At 37.6% G+C, this 25,351-nt stretch overlaps 1 protein-coding gene across 1 annotated transcript in view; it reads left to right on the top strand.

Moving 5' to 3' along the window:
* Nucleotides 1-25,282, top strand: part of LOC113227583 (papilin-like) — a 27,819-nt gene extending 2,537 nt beyond the window's left edge. The window contains exons 3-14 of the mRNA XM_026460538.1: nucleotides 677-734; nucleotides 3,346-3,458; nucleotides 5,769-5,826; nucleotides 7,471-7,583; nucleotides 10,563-10,620; nucleotides 12,804-12,916; nucleotides 16,039-16,102; nucleotides 17,631-17,743; nucleotides 17,865-17,922; nucleotides 18,325-18,437; nucleotides 20,109-20,166; nucleotides 25,062-25,282. Of these exons, the coding sequence (XP_026316323.1) occupies nucleotides 677-734; nucleotides 3,346-3,458; nucleotides 5,769-5,826; nucleotides 7,471-7,583; nucleotides 10,563-10,620; nucleotides 12,804-12,916; nucleotides 16,039-16,102; nucleotides 17,631-17,743; nucleotides 17,865-17,922; nucleotides 18,325-18,437; nucleotides 20,109-20,166; nucleotides 25,062-25,194 (1,052 nt within the window). The 3' untranslated portion in view covers nucleotides 25,195-25,282. The remainder of the gene's footprint in view (nucleotides 1-676; nucleotides 735-3,345; nucleotides 3,459-5,768; nucleotides 5,827-7,470; nucleotides 7,584-10,562; nucleotides 10,621-12,803; nucleotides 12,917-16,038; nucleotides 16,103-17,630; nucleotides 17,744-17,864; nucleotides 17,923-18,324; nucleotides 18,438-20,108; nucleotides 20,167-25,061) is intronic.
* Nucleotides 25,283-25,351: the final 69 nt, after the last annotated feature.

Below are 25,351 nucleotides of genomic sequence, written 5' to 3'. Positions count from 1 at the left end.
TGTGTGTGTGTGTGTGTGTGTGTGTGTGTGTGTGTGTGTGTGTGTGTATGTATGTGTGTGTGTGTATGTGTATGTGTATGTGTATGTGTGTGTGTGTGTGTGTGTGTGCATTATTTTAAGCAAATTGCTTGCAAAGTATAGACTCTCAAAATGCGCCATGTTAAGTTTATGGGCATGCCAGTTTAAGGTTAGGGCATGCAAATTGCATCGGTCTTCGTCCTTTATGAAAATATCTTTGTTTAACTTTAATAGTATAATCAAATATTTTTTTTAAATTCCCTAGATCAATAGACACTTTTGATTTGTGTACGTTTCTCTAGTCCATTTGCTTAGGTACTTAACTAAATGTAAACAATCTTGATACATCTTTTTATTGAAACATACTTTACAAATCAATAGGTATAAAAATAGGCATGCAATTTCATATGAAGCGAAATATTTGTAATTTGTATTTGAAGGTAAGTAAAAATTATTTTATAAATGTATATTTTATTAAATAGACATCTCAAGATTGTTTACATTTGGTTAAGTACCTAACCAAATGGATTATAATGCTATTTTTTATTAAGATTTTTTTTATATATTTGTTATTAGGAGTACAATAACTAGGTATAAAATGAGTATAGATTTTTGTTACAACCGGATTTATCAATTTGGTTTTTTATTTCTTTTTCAGCTCCAGATTTTTGTAAATTGTTACCAAATCGAGGCCCATGCGATGACAAAATTGACAGGTTAGTATTTTTTACTGTTTATTATTTTTACTTTTTTATTGTGCGACAAACAGCGAATGCGACATCTCTTGTCAGTCCCTGGTAGCTGTAAAGGTACCTACTACACGAAGAAAAACTTTCATAAATTTGTAACAGATGGCGTTTCGGCAAAAAATCGTTAAAAATAAAAAAAACTACTGCAACAAGCACGTAGGGAAATTCATTAGATCTGCTGGTTCCTTTTGAAGCTCAGTAGGGAGAACGTCAGACACGCTATGTTGAAAGCGCTGGTTCGAATCCAGCCGGATTGAAGCAATTTTTCTTTGTATACGATCTTTTGTATTAATAAATAAAACAAAAAGTGGTTAAACAGGCAAACTGATAGACATATTAACAATGCATTTCAAAGCTATTACACACTCATATATGGTTGTACGAAACAAAACAAAGCGACGCCTTACTCTCTCAAACTCATATCTTAAAACACAAAGTTACTGAAATGCATAAAATGGATTGTATATACCAATTTTGTAAGGTGATTTCACACCACATTTCCTTCATATTAACGCACTGGCTTTCACCTATTCTTAAAGTAATGCTTCGAAATTAACACCCTTGATAAATAGAAGGTTTTGCCATCTCCTGAATAATGACTCTTTATAAGATACGAGTTTGAGTAAGTAAGGCATCGAAAGATAATATGCAGCAATATCCATATTCTGAGCTAACTTCAATGCACAGTGTGCTCAGTCTATGGCATTGACTTACAATTATATGGACGTCGGGTCCGCGCTAAAAAGTGTCCGAACTTATAGGGCGTTAGAATCGTATACAGAGCGTCATTCACGCTTTAGTCTTCGTTTGTTTGACTGACAGCGAAGCAAGCTAAATTAGACAGTACTGCGATGACACTACAGTTTAAATTCAACGTTTTAGCTTTTTCATATTCCTTGAAATGTCACTACGTTTAAATAGGTTGACTTGGGACATTTTTTTCGTGGTTTATGTATTAGACCCGTCGTCCATTTATTTGTAAGTCAATGGTCTGTGGTCAGTGGAAACACAGAATAATTGAGATATCAAGATGAAATTTATACCACGTGTAGGACACATGTTACTTAATTAAGAATGGAGTTCAATTTCGTTCATATGACCACCGCGAGCAAGTTTGCAGCGTTCAATTTTTTGGAGCCAATTTTCTACCACTCTTCCACACATCGACACTCCTACGTAAAGTATCGTATGTCGAAATTTCCAAGTTTACAGGGGAACGATTTAAAGTTTTCAGTTCTATATGTGTTTGAATTAACGTGGCAGTATAAAACTATAAAATAAATTGTGGTTGTTCATCTAATTAATATCTAGGATTTTATAATACTCTATATGAGTAACGAGCTTTGCCGAATAAAACTAAAAAGTTACGTGTAAAAGTCACGTGTCACGTGGGATGCTCATTTCAGTGAATTCAAATCTTCAAAACGCTCCTCTGTAAACTTGGCAATTTCGACATACGATACATTACGTAGGCGGGGTCGACATATCGACCGAAACGTTGACAATTTCGCGTTTGATATTGTTCATGAGTTCATTTAAAGTAGTCGGTTTGTTGACATAAACCTACGATTTAACATAACCCCATAAAAAGTGCGTATGTACTTGACACCAGCTAGCGCCACACGTCGTCGCTGACAAGTACAATTTGTGTAGATTAAGTTTTTATATTATATTATATGTATTTTAGTCTTTAAGGTATATATTGTCATGAGTCATAATAGCCTGATTTAAATGAACAAACAAAAATATATAAAAAAATAATAAGCAAAGACCGTCTTGAAATTGACTTACTTGACTTTAGGGTGAACTAAGAGCGGTTACACACGGCGCTTTTAGCAGTGATGTCAACGCGTTGCAGCAGCGACGCAGTCGCTAATCGTCTATCTTTACACACGCGCGCGATTTTAAGCAGCGATGCAAGCGCGCGACTGTTTCAATACACTTGGGATTTATAGGCCATTGCAATCGCGCGTTTGTATCGATGCAGTCGCGCGTTTACATCGCTGCTAAAAGTGGCCATGTGTAACCACTCTGAAAGGTCCATTAAGGTGGTTTTCCATCAGCAAGGCGAGACGACACGAGGATGACACTTGATATCTCGCCGGCCTATATACAACATTTTTAAAATAATAATAGTAATAATAATAATAACGCATACACTCAACATAGCCCCGCACTAGGGAAACCCTGTATTGCGGGTGCCATGGACACACATATAGATAACCACAAATTACACCCAAACTCACGAGAGAAATAAATGTAGGCCATACAAATATTTCTCCCGGCCCGGGAATCGAACCTGGGACCTCTGCAGTCCGGCATGGTAACCGTTTGGCCACTGAGGCAGTCAAATTGCCATTAATAGCTCGTGCGAGCTGGCGCTGTGATTGTGGTTACAGTTAAGATCGGTGAGTATAGTTCAGTGTTCAGTTCGTCTAGCGATGAAGACGCGGTTGCTATAAAATGTCTATAAATGTCATACTGACAAAATAAACTTAAATGTAACGTTGACAATTTTACCGTCGAACTCTATTTTCATAAACAATCTAAAAGCTTTGTTGTCATTGAACACTTTCAGATATTACTGGAATAATGTAGCGAAAACTTGTAGCAGATTTACTTACGGAGGATGCGACGGCAACGCCAACAATTTCAAAACATTATCTGATTGCCACCGATATTGCAACCCATGTGAGTTTATATAATTACATATTATTATAATAAAATAGTAAAGAAGCAGAGTTTGCACAAAGCAAAACGTCGGGGATAATGCAATTACACGTAACTAGCATTTGATTATGACTCTCCATTGCGATAATTTTGTCGTCAAATCAAACCCGCATAAATGTTGTGGTGACCAAATTAGCGTGATTTATGGAAATCTATTGTTATCAGTCCGTAGACAACATAAATTAATGCTTACTATGCAAAAATGAAAGGCGTAGCTACCTACTGAAGACTTTCTTCTATACCTAAAGCGCAGTTTTTAGAATTTTCGTCAGTTGTAGATAGACAGATAGATAGAATACGTTTATTGACTCTCCACAATCACACACAACAATATGAAACAACAAGTAACGAAGAAAAGGTAGACAAAAATACGCAAAACAAAACAAACAAAATAACAAAAAGGTAGGAAATCAAATAAATATACATAATAAACAACAAATATCTGCTAATTAATTAAAAGCAAGTTGTGAGTGCTGCAGCAAGTCAAACAGGCCATACGCCTAGCCACTGTACATTTGTTATTGTTTTTAAAAATAAAATACGTGTTTATGATAGTTACGAAATGTGTAATGTTTAAAAAAAATTGTGTAGTCTGGTGGGCTGGCTTTATATATTTTTCCCTTTCGCGCCATTCTTTTAGATTACTGTCACATGTGTATTGTTCTGTCAAAGCGGGACATTGTCAAGTATTTTGGGGACAGCGGGACATTAAACTTAAAAGCGGGACTGTCCCGCTCAAAGCGTACTTATGGTCACGTTAGTGAAGTACTAAATACTTGTTTCATTTAAATCGGTTGACAAATAAAAAAGGTACCAATTGAAAAGTGACACGTGCACAAACCGCAACGAAATGCGTGCGTGTCTTTTTAATTATTTCATATTTCACTCCTTAGATTAATAACGCATAGAAACATAGTCAGCACACGCTAAATGAGACAAATTGAAACGCTCCCAATGGGCCTACACGAGCGGGCGGGCCGTCAGTGCTCAAGGTCAACTTGCACCGCGAATAGATCAAGAATTTTAGCTAAAAATGACGAAATGTGCGGTAAATGAGTGTAAAAATACGTCAGACAAACATAAAATAGATACTAACATCACATTCCACAAGGAAGTAACGCGTTTCAACTTGTATTTTTAAATAAATATTCATTAAAACCGAAAATTAACCTACTACTAAAACTAGCCTACATGAATTCGATTTTTGCCTCACTTGTGACAGTTCATTTGATATGAAACTATCATTCTATGCGTTATTATTCTAAGTTTCACCCTATATACATGATTCTAAGGGCGCCTTCAAATTAAACGCTTGACGAAGCGCTGAAGAAGTGCTGCGACAGTGGCGCGACAGCCGCGCGTCTGTAGTGCTGCAGAATTTTTTTGTTTGCTAATGGATAAACCACACTTATAGACATGGAATCTCATTACGCCGACCAGAAGAACTTTAACGCAATAACGCACACACTCAACATAGCCCCGCACTAGGGAAAACCCTGTGTCGCGGGTGCCATGGACACACACATAGACAGCCACAAATTACACCCAAACTCACGAGAGAAATAATTGTAGGCCATACAACTATTTCTCCCGGCCCGGGAATCGAACCTGGGACCTCTGCGTGGCAGTCCGGCATGGTAACCGTTCGGCCACGGAGGCAGTTAAGTATTTATGTCCATATAATAAGAGCTAAAAAGACGTTATGCGTTTCGCATCAGCGCGCCACACTTTAGCGACGAATCTGCCGATCAATCGATCGAAAAATTTCCGATCGCGTCTGTACAAAAACGCCGACGGCTGATCGGCAGCGTCGATACCCGTACGTCTTCACCGACGCCGAAAGGTCACGGTCACGCTCAAAGGCTCGTGACGACGCCCAAACGGGTAGCCGCGTTGACGGTCGCGTCGGCGGCGAATCAGGTTAATGCGACAAGTGTGTTTAAAACATGATCGCCCCGATTCGATCCGAGTGTGATTTATCCCTAATTCTGACTGCAAAATTGATGCACACGTGTCACGACTGTGGCGCCACTATAGCGCTAAAAGTGCCTATTTGAAGGCGCCTTAATAAGCTAATATTTCATTTGGTGCTAGTACTAATGATAATATTGATAACAAATTATCTCAACCAAAATATAAAAAAAATATATTTTCCTACATTTGTATATTATCACTTGTACGATAGGTAGGCGAAGTATAGTCGGCCAGTTTGTTACAATCTAATATTTTTTTGAGAGTTACACAATTAATCTTTTTTATATTTCGTTTTAGATCCAAGATTTTGTAACTTGCAATCGGAGACAGGGCCATGTGCAGGTGCTTTCTTAAGGTTGGTACTTAATTGTTTTACATATCAAGTGAATTGTCTATGCCAAAGACAATAGAACGTTGTTAATAATATAGAAAATGAAACTACTTTATCTGGATTTAAATTGCGTATATTTGTTTTTTCTTTTCAAACAAACCCACGTTTCGGGTCCTTTAAAGACCTTATGGTTACGGTTGACTGTGGTGGTACAGTCATCAACCAGTTACGTCTAATATTAATGCAAACTACCGTATTTTTAACTGTAATTCTAGAAGTTATGAATTAAATATGTTATTTATAATATTCTTAATATGCATTTTTATTAAAATAAATTTATTATTACTTAGTAATGGAATTTATAACGAATTAAAATATAATAATTAGAACGGCAATCTTGTGTCAGCTTGGGATTTTTCATCAGGGGAAATACTGGATCCCAAACTGGTGGTACGGAGAAACCATCAAATTTGAATGGGATCCATACTTAGGTACCGTCTTTCCAAAAGAAAATCATCAGTGAAATCAAAGATCTAAGGTCAAACGACAAAACTGCGATGCGACTTCGTGTGGCAAGGCATCTCACTGCCACGGTTCGGGTAACCATTCCTTCGACGATCATAAACAGTACTGAACGTATTTCTTAAACTTGTTAGCAACATGGATCGTAAAAAGAGTGTTGCACTGCTGTTATTGATAAGAAAGTATAGCAAAAAAACACAAAGAAAACTAACATCACAGAAATGCGCGATGTTGAGCAATTCGCAAATTCTTGCGATGCGTCATGCGAGCTCGTTGGATTTCTGCGATGCAACGTCGCATCGCGGTTTTGCGTTTCGACCCTAACTGGTGGTGATACTATGGTCAGGTTTGATGTTCAGTCGCTGTTTACCAACCTACCAGTAAAATAATAATATAAATCGATTCACAAATGTCGGAGTAAATTCTTAACATACACAAAGAAAACCAATGGTATTGAGAACCTATTCCTTTTTCGAAGTCGGTTGGTTTGCTATTTTATTTTATCCGAAATTAATAATGTGACTATTAAGTAGCAGTCCAGCTCCTTGTGAAAGAGTTCGTCCAGGGAAGTACCGCCACCTTATCTATTTCTGTCGCCAAGCAGTCGTGTGAGCACTACTGCGTTCCGGTTTCGAAGGGTAAGGGTGCTGGTGAAATTACAATGGGACTTGTCAATTTATGTATCAGGGTGACGGGCGCAGTGGCAGTGCAGTGGAAAGTTACACGCTTTCCATCAGGCACACGACTTGCTCGTCTAGTCACTTGATATTATAAAAAAAGTATTGAATACAGTCACTGACTTACATTGTAAGTCAATGACTGTATTCAATATTATATAAAATTAACAAATAAAGAACTCTTTAACATATATTGCCAACATTTAATAAAGCAGTAATGTGAGCATTACTGCGTTCCGGTTTTGAAGGAAGTGTACATGAGTCTAGCCAACTTTATATCTCAGAGAGACTCTCAGGTCTTTAAACCTCCGAGTGGTACCGCAACTGTTATGGGCGGATGCGTCGCTTATCATCAGGCTCACGACTGGCTCGTCCCGTCATTTAATATCATAAAACAAATTCTTAAGTCAAGCCCCAAGTATGAGGGACTATTTTTTATTATATTATATATATTATTTACTGTTTTCAGATACTTTTGGAATGACACGGCGAAAGAATGTCAGAAATTCAGTTACGGGGGATGCGATGGCAACAAGAACAATTTTGAAACATTTGAAGCTTGCAATGGCGCGTGCAACTTCTGTTAGTACAAATTTAATACGTTATTTTACTATGTTTAACCACCACTACTGTTAATAATGGTGTCCAGTACCAGTGTGTAGAAACTAGATGGCGCTAAGATATAAAAAATATTGCACGAATCACAAGCTTTCGTAGCAGTAGAGTTGCTCGTGAACAGTTTGTCCAGGAAAGTACTGCCACCTTACCTATCATATCCTCACCTTACATATCTGCCGCCAAGCTATAATGTGCGCATTATTGCGTTGCAGTTTTGAAGGCTAAGCGTTTCAAGACTATACAAACCTAGAAAACTCGGATCCACTTTGGACGTCGATTGAGAATCCGATAAAATACGAATATCGCTTGTACACCTTTTTTTTACCCGGAGAAATGCGTTACGAATGCCGTGCGCCCGGGGGAGGCGCGGGGTTATGTGGGACTCCGGGGGTGTTCCTCCACGCACCTTGTGGCGGGAACGCGGGGACGCGTCCGCATTCTTTCGCGAAATCCCTTGTACACCTAGAGATAAAATTATGCCTGTGACATTTCGGACCGTCATTTCTCGGAGTCGGAACTTATCACAAATAAAGAGAGGCGAATTGAGAACTTACTCTTTTTTTTTGAAGTCAGAAGTTAAGAAACGTATGACATTCGTTACAAAATTCGTTATCGTATGCGCTTGCTATTGTACACATTCGATTTTGATGAAAATCGATTCGTAATGTTCACTCCTCGAAGTATGTGAGAGTCCACAGAATTAATAATAATAATAATAATAATATCTTTATTAACACTTTTGCCTTATAATTAGTACAGAGCAGCAATTTTATTATTTATTTAACAAAATTTTATTGCTATAGATATAACGTAGCACAAAATATAAAATAAGGCGTACCAAATTTGGAGATTCTGTCTCCTAAACTAGTCAAAGACTGTATCTTAGGAGGCAGTGTTCAGTTAGGGGTAACTTTTACATAAAATCAAAACTTCCATTGAATCCAATCATTATAAAGTATATAAATATAAGTGAGTCTGTACGGTTATGGTTTACAACTATAGTGATAGGCATACGTGTAACAAACAAAAAGAAAAAATGAGATTTTATAATTTCTAAAAGGGTAATTCTAATGAAGAAGTAAGAAAATAAAGAAAGAAATAAAATATACTTCGTGACCTGTATAAATAAATGGACGTGTAAGTGTGTGTAAGTGTGTGGTGTGTGTGTGTGTGTGTGTGAGTGAGAGTGTATGTGTATAAAGATTAATTCAATTCAAGTTAAAATGAAATCAAGTTCAAGTTTAAATTAAAAGTAATATTTACTAATTTTATCAATTTAATAATTATAATCTAGTAGAGCTTCAGTACTCGTGTAATCAAGAGTCTTTAGCCAATTTTCCAATTTAGATTTAACTTCGTAATTGCATAAGCCAACGAGATTGTGAATTTTATGTAATTTATTGTACAGAAGAGAGCCTATAACAAAAAACTGTCTACTTGCAAAGGTGGTAATATGGTGCTCACCATGACATACGAGTCTTTTCAGACGTTGATTAGATTGTGGTGGAGGCACTAGACGATGCTTTCTTAGTATGGCTTTAAGCACAAAAAGCTGCCTGACTGTAAGAACTTGACTCTCTGAGTAGAGTTGCTCTGTGGGGTATCTGAAGTGTCGCTTGGATATTACTTTTAGGACAGCTCTCTGAGCACGCTCCAGCTCAAGAAATCTGGTCTTAGCTGCACCACCCCACGTTGAAATACCGTAACTGATAACAGACTGACATAGGGTTTTGTATATCATGCTTAAAGTGGATGAATCCGTACAGTCACGCAGCTGTTTGAATACATATATAAGCTTTCTTACTCTGGAGGCTAGAGATGTTAATTGTGTATACCAATTCAGATGTTCATCAATCTGCACTCCCAGATATCTGACGTGAGTCGCACGATTGATCTTGACACAGTTGCAGTGGCGTACTCGTTGGTCGGTACAGGTGTGTGCTATTAAAGAGTATGAGGATGATGGTTTAGAAACAGTTGTGATCGAGAAAGGAATGAAGTATGTTTTATCCATATTTATTGTTAGGTATTTCGAATTGAGCCATTGCTTTACCATACGTACGGAACACTCTGCTCGTTCCTTTACCTCTGGCCACGTTTGTCCATGCACAATGATGGCGGTGTCATCTGCATGGTATAAATTTGTGAGTTTTGAAGTGTCAGTTTACAGAGTTCGTTTATATACACTAGGAAGAGTGTAGGTCCCAATTGGAAGGAAGGTATGGTGTAGAGTTGCCTCTTTTTCGTCTAAAACAGATTTTTTAACATCGTATTTCTAATAAGTATGGAATCATACCAAATTCCATGTTTTTTCAAATTCTAATTTCCGCCTACGATTTTGAACTGAAATGGATTAAAACCCGGGTTGATTGGATTTTAATCTCTGTATGGAGTTTTTAAACATGTATATACATATATTATAAATGTCCTACGGAATTTGGAGTAAGACATTATCGTGGGTTATCTCTAAACCATCCTAACACAGAGTTCAGATTCAATTGCGCATGCTCTTATCTCCTCACGAAGCGGAGCTAGACAATAAAGCTCAGGTCACACAGAGGAGGTAAGCGAATACGTACCGGGGCCTAATACATAGCAGTCCCAAGCGTAAGTCGCCACGGAATAGCGGCCACATTTCATTGTTAACACAGATTTTAAAGAATAAATCACACCACTGTTGGATAATGATCTAGAAAATTTTCTGCTTTTTAATAAATGCGTTACGGAAGTAATATAAAAAAATAAATTGTAAGCAAATACAAAGCCAAAGCCCGCTAAAGCGGACCGCGCCCGCTGCTACCCTCGTACATTACAAAAATTCCCGCGCCCGGAACTCATACGCAGCCTCCTCGGTGTGGCCAGAGCATTACAGTATCAATTGTTACACTCAGTTTCTCCTTTATTTTTGGTATAAATAGTATTTAATGATTTTCTCGTTTCTAGATCCCGATGCTTGCAGATTGGCTGCAGATTCAGGACCATGCCTAGCTAATGGACAGAGGTTAGTTTTTTATTTCTTTATTATCAATGTTTGTATTAACTAAATTACGTTGTATCCATTCGATACAGGAATGCAATTCGTTACCTATCGACACCTTTTGGCTCATTTGGCGTAAATGTCAAAATGTCGAAAATGAGTGACACATCTGTACAGGTTTATTTTTAAAATACTAACAACCTCGCGGGTCTATTATTACTTACATCATACACAACAACTTTTGTTCCACGACTAGATATGAGCGTCTATAATAGACCAATCGGCGGTGGAGCGGAGGCGTTTCGGTGGCGCGAGCGCGATCATGAAACGAATTTTAAGTGCCTCAGTGGCCGAACGGTTACCATACCAGACTGCCACGCAGAGGTCCCAGGTTCCAATTCCGGGCCGGGAGAAATATTTGTATAGCCTACAGTTTTTTTTACATTAATTTCTCTCGTGACTTTGGGTGTAATTAGTGGTTGTTTATGTGTGTGTCCATGGCACCTGCGACACTGGGTTTCCCTAGTACGGGGCTATGTTGAGTGTGTGCGTTATTATTACTATTAATTTGTATAACGGTGTTTATTTTTACAAAACCATTATACAAATACTTCTTCAAAAGAAAAAATCTAATAAAAAAAGTCACGCGCACGCTTCCGTATTGTATGCGTAGAGAAAATGGCGACGCCAGAAATTGACAAAATTAATGTTGTAAACAAAACATCTTCGAATGTTAAGTCACTAAGATTTTTCTTAGAAATATCAATTTCTGGCGTCGCCATTTTCACTACGCATATACAATAAGCGTGCTCGTGCGTACGATCGGAGCGCCTGATCGAACAAAACTGAACGGCGCGCCTTGTATTGCGATTGCATTCGTAGGCGGCGGCGGTGGGGGGGAAACACTTGTTTTTGGGGGGGGGGGGAAACACAGCGGCGGCGGCGGCGGTAAGCCGACGCAGCGCTCATATCTATCCACGACTAGAATTACTACAATCATCACCCATTTATATGCACCGAAAAATTCAAAAAAAAATAATAATAATACATTACCTTGTAAAAAACTGCAATTTCAAATACCTGCCGCATTGTCAGAAAGTTCATGCAAATTGAAGAGGACCAAGTAGTCTTATTACACACCTCCACATAGATACATGCCATACTGCATTTACTTGTGTTCGAACCAGCCTACAGGCTGAGAAAGAAGAACAGAATAATAATAACAGATCAACGGAATTCACTCCGAGGCACTACCCAGATCACCCAGACCAAGTCAGAAAAGTTCAGTTCCCAAAATTGGTCTTACAGTGCAAACCGTTGGGCCAGCGAGGTCAGAATAGTGAATAATATTGTAACTCTATAAATGATTATGTTAGCATACTTAGGGTCGTATTCTAAAACTCTACTCAATGCTCAAGTCAGGGTTTGAGTATGGTTTAAAGCACTCGAAATCATACTCAAGTCCCTGCCATTAGGGTCGTATTTCCAGTGCTTGTATTTCCAGTGGAATCCTGACTTGAGCATTGAGTAGAGTTCTAGAATACGACCCTCAGTGTGACGTGTCTACCCTTTGTGCAGGGATGGTTCAATAAAATAACATTAGTTTGGTTTTAACATGCGCGTGCGATACGTCCGTTCACACCAATATCAAGCGTCGTAATGGCGGGAACGGGCGGGCCACCAAACTCAATTTATGATTTTTCAAAATACATCTAACGCATTCTACGTGTACAACGCGACAATAGTCTTGAAACATTGATGAGCTTGGGTTAACCACGACTCTAATTATTCATGTCTAATGAATAGCATTGATTTTAGTCGTTAATATTTAAAGGAGGAAGAATTTAAAATGGAGAATAGCTTTGTTAAGTTTCTAAGTTCCTACAAAATACAAAGTTAAATGCACTAAATGCCCAATGTACATTAAAACGTACAAAGTAGTAAAGTATGCCCTCAGTTTAGTATGAAACACATATTTTTCTAGATACCCTACGGTCATATAGAATATGTAGCACTGAATTTGAATGCGATATTTTCATTGGGCGTTTACGTGATCATACAGTGAATAGTATTTGGGTCTGTATCACTTCACATATTATGTAAATTTTTAGATACACGGGGCCTCAGGAGTTTAACCTATACGGATTTAATTTCAACGATATTTTTAAAAACAAGTTAACGGGTTTGTTTTCATTTACCCTTTTCAGATATTATTGGAACGATCAGGACAAAAAATGTGAGAAATTCGTTTACGGAGGATGCTACGGCAACCCGAACAATTTTGCCTCGGAGGAAGTGTGCCAAAAAACATGCAACCCTTGTAAGTTTACGTAGAATATTACTTCTTATCTTATTGATGGCATACACTGTAAAGTTTGCCATCATGGTGAAAGGATTTGTCAATCGGCGTAAGATACAGACGTATACAGGAAAGGAATGGTAAATCGTGCGGGGAGTGTCCTTTTGTGCATCTGATACATTATAATCTTATACTATTTCGCAAATTTCGTGCAAAGAACCCGTGAAAGCTGTCCCAATAACAACGAAGAGCCTATTGAACCTGGAACTGACGAAAGCAACGGCGCCGATCCTTAATCTGTCGGGTAACCGCCTTCGATATCTTTTCTCAAATGAAACTCCCTAATTTTGAGAAGTGGACTGTATATTCACATAAAAACTTATGTCGATCTAACTTACAATCATGAACACGTCACTAAGGTGCAAGAATACGAATGAATCTAATCAAAGTGAAAGAAGAAGTAATAAGAACAATATTTGCTTATACTTATACCGGTACGGTGTCTCCCACACCGTACCGGTCCTATCAATGGGTCGCTACGCTGCTCGGCCAATCAGAGCTCCTGAATTATTCGTTTTCCTCTCAATTCTAGCTCTGACCGGCCAGGCGCATACGGCCGTCCGTAACAGAGCCGTTCATGGACTTTGCTAGTATATTTTTGCGTTTTAGTTTATGCCTAGTTTCAATATATTTTTGTATATTTTTAGAAGTCGGGAATAAATAAAATTGTAAAACATTTTAGAAAAGATGCAAAAACACATTGCTTTTTATTCAGTTCGACCATAGATCAGGTAACGTTCGTGTACGTACGTTTCATTGTAAGCATGATTGAATGTTTACCTATCTGAAGTATTGGTTATTTTATAGTACACACATAAAACAATACCTAATGAACTAATCAATTAAAGAGTAGTGACATAAACCATAAAGCAAAAAATTAAACACAAAGAGATAATGAAAGTTGCAAAGGAACGTTGTGACAAGAGACCTCTTGCCAATGTCGATGTCACATTGATATATATATTTTAATTTATTAAGGCTTTGGCAAAGTCATCAGCCTAAACATGAAGTTTAATTATGTTTCTGTAAATATGGCCGCCACAAAGAGGATAGGCAATTTGAGACGGCGGCGTGCTTGGATTGACTCGGGATTCCTTAAAACGGGCCGATACGGGTATTCTAGTTCGAGATTCGTATAATTTCGCGTTTTAATCTTCGATTAAGGCACAATAGCACTATCCTATTCCACTTTAAACTAGAATTCACAAAATAATTGAAAGTCAAAATAAAAACGACACTTTTCTGTCCAAAAGGTCCAAAGAGAATCCTCACATCATTGACTTACAATTATATGGACGTCGGCTCCGCGCTAAAAAGTGTCCGCACTTGTAAGGCGCTAAAATCGTATACAGAGCGCGACACTCCGCTTTAGTCTTCATTTGTTCTACGGACAGCGCGATACTGCGATGACATAACAATTTAAATTTCGAATAGGTTGATTGGGACATTTTTTTCGTGGTTTTTGTATTAGACCCGTCGTCCATTTATTTGTAAGTCAATGCCTCACATTGATATATTGAGAACAGTGTGACCATTTGTGGCAGCTTTCTGGTGTCTGTCATGATGGCTGGACCAAAGGAGATATACAAATCAGACTGTGCTCATTATTTACTGCCTCTTTTTTACTATTTAGTACCTTTATTGACATATTTTCTGCCTTTGCGCTAACGAAAGTATTAAAGAAAAGTGGCCAGCCATTCCAACGCCAGGTTGGCTAGACTACTTTACGTTTTTCGTGGTTCTAGCAGTATATAATTTACTTTTTTATGTAACAATTTGCTACCTAATTTTTCTATATAAATACTTTTTTTTCACTGTTTTAAGAAGCTTCTGTAAAAAGTTATTTAAAAAAAATAATAAAACGCCTTTGGAAAAGGTATTTTCTAAAAAGACAATTGTCTTTTCTCTTATCTTCTCCGTGTAATTGCTTTATAAATAACTTTATAATATAATAAATTTATATAGATTTTAAGACTTTCGTGGTTATTCACTAAATGATTATCACTAGTGGTCACGGGTTGACTCAACCCGGGAGCAACCATGGAGCGTGCAACCGTTCCGAAATATCGGGAAAATAAAAAGAAGTTATACCGTGGTAAGAAACCTGTTACTAGTGATAATAATAAATTTATTCATTTTCATTACTGCAGAATATGATAAGTTATATTAAATGTGGCAGAGTTTGGCAGATTTGGGAATATTCGGGAAGTTCTTTATTATTTTTGGGAATAAATTGAAATCTTGTTATTTTCTGCTACTACGAACAAACATCTGAAGCAAAACACAGGACAATGTGTTTTGATAATTAATGACAAGCACTGATAGGTCTCCTTAATGCACGTCGTCAAAAACACTGGATCACAAAATACATGGGATGTCGCCATCCTTCTTTGGCAAAAAAGTCGTTAACAACCAAATACAAAAATCTGCAATAAGCACATAAATTCGTAAGGTCCCCTAGTTCGTTCCGTGGCTTAGTTGGCATAGCGGTTTGCTGGTAGACGTTGTTTAGAATCCAGCCGCATCGAAGGAATTCTTTCTTAGTGTTCGATCTATGTACTAAAAAAACCGACCTGAAAAGTCATTCATCCCTAGTTTGCCACCCTTAGAGGTGGAATATTTTCTTCAATTTATATGGGACCACTTCTGTGGTACCCTCTTTCTAATAAAAAAAGAACCTCCTTTGTGGTGTTTTTTATATAATTACGTAAAAAGGTAAAACATTAAAAAGATAAAAAATTATTCGATTAAAATGAATTTCCGATTATAGTGTGTAAATAAAACTTAAGAAATATCTTAAATATAAAGAAGATGGCTAACTACGTTAACGAATCTGAGTAATTTTCAGATTACTTTTTATACCTAATTTTGGTGGCAATTTTTACAATATTTGTGTGTAGTGTTCCGAAATATTATTTAATATTTCACGATAATAAATTCGAATTCTTAAATAATAAAACTTGCCACCGGAATTAGGTAAAGAAAAGTAACCTAATAGTTACCCATCTACAGTTTTTCTACTATATCTTTTTAGTTTGGTACCCTGAAGAAACGTACAATACCATTTTTATTTCTTTTTTTAGATCCCGGCGCTTGTACATTGAGACCAGACGACGGGACATGTAAAGAAAATTCTGTTGTTACAAGGTTCCTTTTTATTTAATTTATTTAGTTGATACTTTTAACCATAGATGATAATTGAAAGAAAAGAACAATAATATATTTTGTTTTGAAATTGAAAAATAAATTCCAACAAAAAGTCATCGTTGTAACTTAACTAAAGTTTTTGTAGGAAATGAAACAATTTTTCCGGATTTAAATCGCGTATATTTGCTTTTTCAAACAAACCAACGTTCCTCTGATGAAAAATCCCAAACAGACATAAGACTGTAGTACTGATTATTATGTTTTAATTTATTCTAATTTCCATTATTAATTAATAATAAATCAAACTTAATAAAAATTCATATTGTTAAAATAAAATAATTTGTAAAACAGATGAAGCGTAAACTGGAATGTTCGTAGTAAAATTAAAAATAAGGTATTTGATAGTAACTTCTGTAACTATAGTGAAAAAATAGGGTGGTTTGCATTAATATTAGACATAACTGGTTGATGATTTTAGCACCTCACTCGACCGTGACCATAAGACCTGTTTATGGCCCGAAACGTTGCTTTGTTTGATAAAACAAATATACGCGATTTAAATCCGGAAAAATAGTTTCATTTACAATATTTTAAATACAATATCCTTTTGTAATATCAAGTGACGGGACCAACAAGTCGTGCGCAAGCTACATGCCTGTCCATAACAGTTGCAGTGTCACTCGGAGTTTTAAATCGCAAAGATCTGAGGGGCACTGCCATAGCGCCCGTCACCCTGAAACAAAGTTGGCAAGTCCCATGTGCCTGTAATTTTACCAGCACACTTCCCTGGACGAACTCTTTCACAAGGAGCTCTGCTCTACTGCTAATGTGTGCGTTATTATTATTAAATAATTGATTGAATTATTTGAATTGAAACTGCTGCCAGAAAACTAGGCATACTTTTCAAGGTCAGGCTGTACTTCACACCTGAACAGTTTTTAAATCTGTATAAAGCACAAGTTCGATCCTGTATGGAGTACTGCTGCCACCTTTGGGACGGCTCTGCCCATTACCAGTTAGCTGCCTTGGACTCGGTGCAGCGAAAAGCAAAGAGACTTAGTAAGAATAATTCTCTTGTGGAGTCGAAGCTACAAAATCTCGAACATCGCAGAAAAGTAGCCTGGTTGTCGGTTTTCTATCGGATACATTTCGGGGGGTGTGCGCAGGAACTTTTCAATTTGGTTCCGCCCTCACCGTTTCTCCTTCGGTCGGCTAGAAGGTCCGGAACACTCCATCCTTATGTTGTTGATATACCATTTACTCGCACTAAGCGCTTTGCTTCCTCCTTTCTGATGCGTACGGCAAAGGAATGGAATGCTCTAACGGTATTTCCCGAAAAGTACAATTTGGGGCTATTCAAAGCTAGAGTGAATAGGCATTTTTTAGGCAAACGCGTCCCATCGTCGGTCACATCGTCGCTTAACATCAGGTGAGATTGTGGCCAAGCGTGTGGTTATTATATATTAAAAAAAAGAAAAAGATAAAAGAGCAATCTTCTAATTCGTGTGTTTTCATTGACTGCTTTCAGATACTTTTGGAATGAAACCACGCAAAATTGTCAGAAATTCACTTACTCAGGATGTGGCGGCAACGCGAACAATTTCAGAACAGAAATGTTATGCCAAGAAAATTGTAACCCTTGTGAGTTTATGTCTAAAATATTACAACGTAATTTTATTGAATATCATAATGCTTTTACTACCATAAGCTAGAAAATCTATTTTTGAGAATTGTGTAATTTTTGTTTTTTATTCCGTTTTAGATCCAAAGTTATGCACTTTGGAAGCGGAGCCAGGGCCATGTAGAGGTGCCTTTAAAAGGTTAGTTTTTTATCATTACAATATAGGAATTATTGAGCTTTTTGAAAGTAAGTATAGAATTTAACGGGAAGCTGACAAACCACTATCGTAGATATTATAATTCTGGATCGTGTCAAACAAATGTTCAATGAGAATAATCTGTTTATATCTAAAATACGAATACAATACAAAACAAGAACTAAGTGAATTGAGTTTATTGATTAGATATTTAAAAAGACTAAAGATTCTATTTGTGTAAATTGATTGTCTTGACGACTTCCGTGTTAGAAAATCTTTTTTATATTATCTCGGATCTGGGTGTTTATAGTGCCTGTAATTCCGAATTCCATAACACAAGCGCTTTTGTTACTTATTTTGGGATCAGAGCGTCGAGTGTGATGTTGTCTAATGTATGTATTTCAGATTCTTTTGGAACAACGACGAGAAAGAATGTCAGGAATTCATTTACGGAGGATGCCAAGGCAACAACAACAATTTTGAAACATTACAAGCTTGCCGTGACACGTGCGACACCTGTTAGTTTATGTATTTTACATTATTATAATACTATATATACGATTTGTATGAACTATTTGAAATTTAAGTAATGATATTTTATTCATTGCTCTTATATGAAGCAAACAAGAAATATTTCATTTAAATAGCCACTTAACAGCCAATGCAAGAAGGTTTACTTCGCAATGGTTGTTCATGTTTAAATTACCACGTTTTAAATTTAAAATAACAGCTTGGTTGTTGTTAAGTAATAATACCGTGCAACACATTGATACTTGTTATGAACAATATTTTTGCCATTGTAATTTTACAGTGCAATGGTCTCATGATGCCTGATGAAAATTTTAAAATTTAAATTAATTTTTTTTACGCGGGGAAATCCATCATGGATACCTTCCGCCTGAGGATACGGACAGAAGGTTATGTGAGACTCCTACTCACTAAAACTCCGCGGCACCCGTCTCTGCACTATGTGCTGGGTCTTGGGGGCGCCGAAGCATTATACCAAAACCCTGCGGTGCCTACCCGTTTCCGGGCTCATCTCGCTAGGAAGGGAGGAGAGGGCAACTCCTGCCTTTAAAACATACTGAGAGTGACACCATCTCGAGTCACACGCAAACGACGAACGTGTATCCCCCGTCCTCGCGCACCCGCTTCGCAGCCTCCTTTTGCGAAATAACCTCTCCGCAAAAGGAGGCCACCGCCTCCCAGAACTCCTCGCTACCGAGCATGGCGGCAACCACGCTCGGCAGCGAGAGAGAGGTGTGCTGCGCGGGACGGTTCCCTCCTCGCCACCTTGTGCAGGTAGTGATCGAAGCAGCCGCGCCTGGTCAGCACCTGCACAAGGCGGTACGACAGTGGCTCGTGGGACCGGCTCACCCACTCTACGAGGACAGGACGGATCGCCCCTATGATACGAGTTCTATAGGGGGGATCCGCCAAGCTCTCTTTCCACCGATCGCGCACGCGCTGCGCCGCGAGGCGGCGCTCCCACTCGACCTCTTGGGGAGCGGGTCGCTCGCCTCGGTCCCTCATTCCCCGCCGGTAGGCATGGATCTCCGCCAGGACCTCGGCTTCAAGGTCCCACGGCGGAGTACCGTCGAGGACGCATGCGGCAGCGCAGTCCACCGTCATGTACGCCCTGCACATTCGCAGGGCGACCACCCTCTGAGGCCTCCTAAGCAGCGATTTCGTCGCCGCTGATAAGGCCCCACTCCAAATGGGAGCCCCGTATAAGGCCATACTTCGGGTCACCCCGGCGTTTAGCCTTCTGCATAGGGCCTCCGAGGTTGGGCAGGAGCCGACCCAAAGCCGATGCGGCGCCCACTATTCGGGGAGCAAGTTGCCGGAAATGCTCCCCAAAGTTCCACCACTGAGACCATTGCCTCATGAGACTCTTGATCTGCCAGCATAGCCGCTACTATGCGCCAGTGACAATAACCAGTTTGAGCTGTCATACTGACGTGACATTTTTTGCACTGACGCCCAGTTTTAAACCACGGCCTCTGCATGAGAGGTGGTAGGTCAAGCTTCTAGATTACATTTAGATCAGATAAGGGAAAAGTTAAAGTAATATCGTTTAGAAAATCAAAGTCAGAGCGCTCAACATAGGTGATTGGCGATTACTTCACCGACCAGAGCCTAGCTCTTAAATAAGAAAAGGAAGTTTTACAATTTTATTTCTTTTCTAGATCCCGGGTCTTGTCAATTGGAACCAAATTCAGGACCTTGTCAAGCCAATGACCGCAGGTTAGTTTTTTAAAATTTCTTAACATAACATTCTGCGAATGTGTTTCGGCACTTTCCTTTTCTGAAGTTTTAGACTCGGACAATTTAACTCTGGCTTTCGACTACTTTTATGACTTAATATGTCTATTTTACGAGCTCTGTTTTCCAATATTAAGAATTAAAATGAACAACAGGCGTAAAAAAATACTCTGGCTCACAAAAGGTCTTAAAAAATGTTGCAAAACAAAAAGATTACTATATTTAAAACAAAGAACATCAGCAACTAACAAACAAAAAAACGTAAATAACTTTAGAACATATAATAGTATCTTAAAAAAGTGTATTTCGATTGCTCGTAAAATAAATAATAATATTTACATACAGAATAATAAAAACAAATGTAAAGCGACATGGAATACCATTTCATCTACAATATCTAATAACATCCACAATAATGACATTAAACAGATACGACATAATGATAAGACATACTCAAATCCAGTAGACATTTGTAATATTTTTAATGATTATTTTATAAAGTTGACAAACAAAGATAACTTGACCCAAAACCAATTGACATTTACACATAATTCACTTAATAAAAATTCTCATACAATATTTTTGAAACCGGTAAACGAAAAGGAAATTTATAATATAATTATGTCTTTAAAAAACACAAAATCCAGTGGTTACGACAGTATAACTACAAAAATGCTTAAGTTGAGCGCCCTTTATATCTGTTATCCACTTGCACACATAATAAATTTATCCTTTGCCGAAGGTCTTTTTCCAGAACAATTAAAAACTTGTGTTGTCAAACCCCTTTTTAAGAAAGGCGATAAAGAGACCCCCAGTAATTATAGGCCAATTACATTAATCCCTACTCTATCCAAAATATTTGAAAGAGCTCTACATACCAGACTCAACTCATTTTTAGACAAACATAAAATTTTAAACCATTCTCAATTTGGATTTCGAAAATACAGCTCAACAACTCTTGCATGTTTTGAATTCTCGCGCATTATAACGGAAAGCATGAACGTCTCTACGCCTGTGATGTCAGTTTTTCTGGATATGAGTAAAGCCTTCGACTTTGTCAATCATTCCAAACTCTTACAAAAGCTTGACTTTTACGGTATTCGGGGAACAGCCATTCATTGGTTAGAAAGCTACTTAAAAAATAGAACACAATACACAGAAATAGACGGACTCAGAAAAAACAAATATAATAGCATAATAAAAAAACAAACCTTTAGATCACACGGTAAAACAACTAATGCTGGAATTCCCCAAGGTAGCGTCCTAGGTCCATTATTGTTCCTTCTGTACATTAACGACCTTCCACATGCTATTGATCACAATTGTATACAATTTGCCGACGATACAACACTTGTAATAAAATGCGAAAACAAATCGACATTCAACATGGACATAAATAAAGCATTTTCAGATGTAATGAATTGGATGGAAAATAATGACTTGAAAATTAATCTAAGTAAAACTAAAGTTATGACATTTAGATCATACAACTCAAATCCCATTCCAATACAAATTCAATATAATTCGGTTACTTTGGACAATGTAGACGCATTTAAATTTCTCGGGCTGACCATCGATAAGCATCTAAATTGGAAGGAACATATCGATCAAATATGTGCAAAACTAAATAGATTTGTTTACGCTCTCCGAAGGTTAAGGCAAACCGTCTCTCAGGAAGCTGCACTAACGGCCTATCACGGCTACGTTTCATCTGTGCTAAGTTACGGTATCGTATTATGGGGCAACTCAGTAGCTCTAGAAAAAGCCTTCAAGGTGCAGAAGAAGTGTATTCGGGCGATCTGCGGAGCGTGGTCAAATGATAGTTGTAAACCTTTGTTCCAAAACTTAAACATACTGCCTTTGCCATGCATGTACATTAAGGATATATGTATATTCGTAAAGAATCACCCTCAACATTATAAAACGCACGGTCAAATCACTCAAAGACAAACAAGACGTAAAATTATGCACCAATTATTTAAACCTCGCTGCCATAAAGGAATGTATGAGAATAACTCGTTCAACATGTCTATACAAATATTCAATCATTTACCATGGGATATTAAGTTACTACAAGGACCTAAATTTAAATCACAATTGACAAAATGGCTTTTGACACATTGCTTTTATAGTAATAAGCAATATTTAGATTGTGCTACAAGTAATGGTCATTAATATAAATTGACATATTTTTAATAAGTTTTTAAAGTATGTAGTAATAATAGAGACCTGTTTAAATTTTATAATATTTGCACACCTGCTTGCAGGTTGAGTACACTGTACCTATTCAAAATCAAGATCTGTAATATACTGTATTCTGGCAAATTTAAAAAAAAAAAAAAAAAAAAATTGAATTTAATTCATATACCATAGAGAATTGAATCCAAATAGCAAAAATGGTATTTTTTTGGGATTATGAATACAAAGATTGAACACAGAAAAAATTGCATCGACCCAGTGGGACATGAACCCACGTCCATGCTGCACCGTAGCATTGCTCTAACCATCTAAGCCACGCATCCAATTACCGAGTCGTCGAAATTGTCCTACGTGTTTCTTGTTATACGTTGAGTACTGATTTCCGGAATTCGTCGCCGCTAGTGAACACAAATTTTTCTGTGTTTTCGATCTTTGTATTCGTCATCATTATCATATCAGCCAGAAGACGTCCACTGCTGAACATAGGCCTCCCCAAAGATTTCAAACTAGTCGATCGAACGCGGCGTGTTTCCATCGGGTACCCGCCGCCCTTACCAGGTCATCCATCCATCTAGTAGGGGGCCGTCTCACTGAACGCCTTCTGGTTCGTGGTCTCCATTCGAGAAGCTTTCTGCCCCAACGGCCGTCAGTTCTACGAGTTATGTTCCCTGCCCACTACCAATTCAACTTGCTAATCTTTTGAGATAGGTCGGTGACTTTCGTTCTTCTACGGATCTCTTCATTTCTGATTCGATCACGTAGAGAAATGCCGAACATTGCTCGCTTCATAGCTCGTTAGCGACTTTGAGCTTTTTTATAAGGCCCATAGTAAGTCACCACCGTAAGTCGTCGCTGGCAACACGCATTGCTCGAAAACTTTTGTTTGCTGCGGTATTGTGGACGAGAAGACGTCCCGGAGCTTCCCGAAAGCTGCCCAACCGGATTCGACGATTGACTTTTTTCTGTATAATGTAATCATAATCATAACAAAACTAATGGAGTGATATCTCAAAAAAAACACAAGAATGGTATTTATTTACTTAAAATAGATGCAATTTGGAAGTATAAAACTTTCAAATATTTTTTAGTTCAAGGTTTAAAACCTATGGTTTTTCAAAATATGTATAACACGTATTTATTATTATGAAAAATTTTTTTACTTTTTGGGCCTTTTTGATTGAAAATGGCAATGTTTTAAGCTTATGGTATTTTGTAAGGGGTTAATATTATTTAATCCTTAAAGATATAAACTGATCTATAGTAAAAGTGTTTTTTTTTTAAACAAACGATTATTAATTGATTCATCTGTATTAGTTGATTTATGGATAAATTATAAACATGTTTAAGCATGCTCCATTAATATTCGGGATTAAAAAAAAACTTGATATGATCCTCTTTTCTTATTATTGTTGTTTCCTTTTAATGATTGATGACATTTATAACCTGTATAAATTTTGATATTGATCTCCTAAATAAATCTTGGTTGCTTGGTTGCGCCCTCCATTCAGTAGGTTAGTTAGCGGAGCGGGCGTGCCGTGGCGGTGGCCGCTGAGTGCCAGAAGCCAATTTGCTTGCGTTTCGGAACATGTTTTCGTCGATCCGATTATGTTAGTCGGTCATTCTCAGATTAGTGTTCACTACCTAATTTCCGTGGTAATTTTCATTACATAACTATTGGATTTTTTTATCGATATTATTTAATATTCGAGTATTGTATCGTGAAATCTTATATAATATAGTTGAATGTTTAAACAATAACAATTGCCACGGAAATTAGGTAGCGAACACTAGTCCGAGAATGACCGTAGTATACAAATATCAGCCTTTACTTTAGTTTTAAATATAAGTATCTAAATTTTATTTTTAATGCTTAGTTTTGAGGTCCAATATAAAACTATCAAAGTTAATCTAAACAAATCAAACATTTTTTTCGTAGCTCAGTACAGATTAAAATATCTACCCATAGATTTAATTTATTTTGCCTCAGAGAAAAGGAATCAATCATTAAAAAAGATGACCTTTAGATTGTTTTGCTTGCTGCTTTTGCATATATTATTGCAACAAAAGTGTTATTGTTTTATTTACTTTGATTATCTTACAATCGGCCGCCAAGGATTTTTGGTACCTCGGTTCATTGATACAGAACGACGGCGAGATAGACTGGGGACGTAAAGAACAGGATAACTGCAGGATGGATGAAATGGCGACAGGGCACAGGCAGTATTGGCAATCGCCGAATGCACCTTAAGCTAACTGGGAAAATATACAAGATCGTGATTAGACCTGTCGTTCTGTAGGGATCAGAATGTTGGGCGATAAAAAGGGAGGATTTACGAACTGTACATGAAACGGAAATGCGCTGTTGAGGTGGATGTGTGGAGTGACGAGAAAGGATAAGATAAGGATTGAGTACATCTGCGGAAGTTTGAAAATGGCGCCAGAGACGGGAAAGATGAAGGCCAAAAAAGATGGATGGGTTGTGTGAAAGATGACATGGGTAAAAAAGGTGTGAGTATGGAAATGACGGCTGATAGCGGAAAGCGGAGGAGGAGAGTAGAAGAAAATTACATGTTGTGCCGATCCCAACTAGCGTGGGATAAGGACAGGAAGAAAAAGAGTCGGACGCCAATGTTATTTTCAAAGACGTTCTAATGTTTGTTTTAATTGATTGTTTTCAGATATTATTGGAACAAAACGGCGAGAAAATGCCAGTTATTCCCTTACGGAGGATGCTTTGGCAACCAGAATAATTTTAAAACAAAAGAAGTGTGCCTAAAAACATGTGCATTGATTGTACCTACATGCAGGTAGGATCTATTAGGTATGACACGTGTCATGCTTCTTGAATATTCTATATATAGGTACGTAATATTTCCCAAAATTTTTATTAATGTACCCTTCACTTTATTATTATCGTCAATTTGCATTTAACGTAAAATATCAATAAAATATTGGTTTGACTTAAATA

Source organism: Hyposmocoma kahamanoa, unplaced genomic scaffold (assembly GCF_003589595.1).
Source record: "Hyposmocoma kahamanoa isolate Upper Pololo Valley unplaced genomic scaffold, ASM358959v1 211, whole genome shotgun sequence".
NCBI classification, from domain to species: domain Eukaryota; kingdom Metazoa; phylum Arthropoda; class Insecta; order Lepidoptera; family Cosmopterigidae; genus Hyposmocoma; species Hyposmocoma kahamanoa.
Note: the sequence above shows the minus strand (reverse complement) of the source record. Positions and strands in the feature narration are given on the sequence as shown.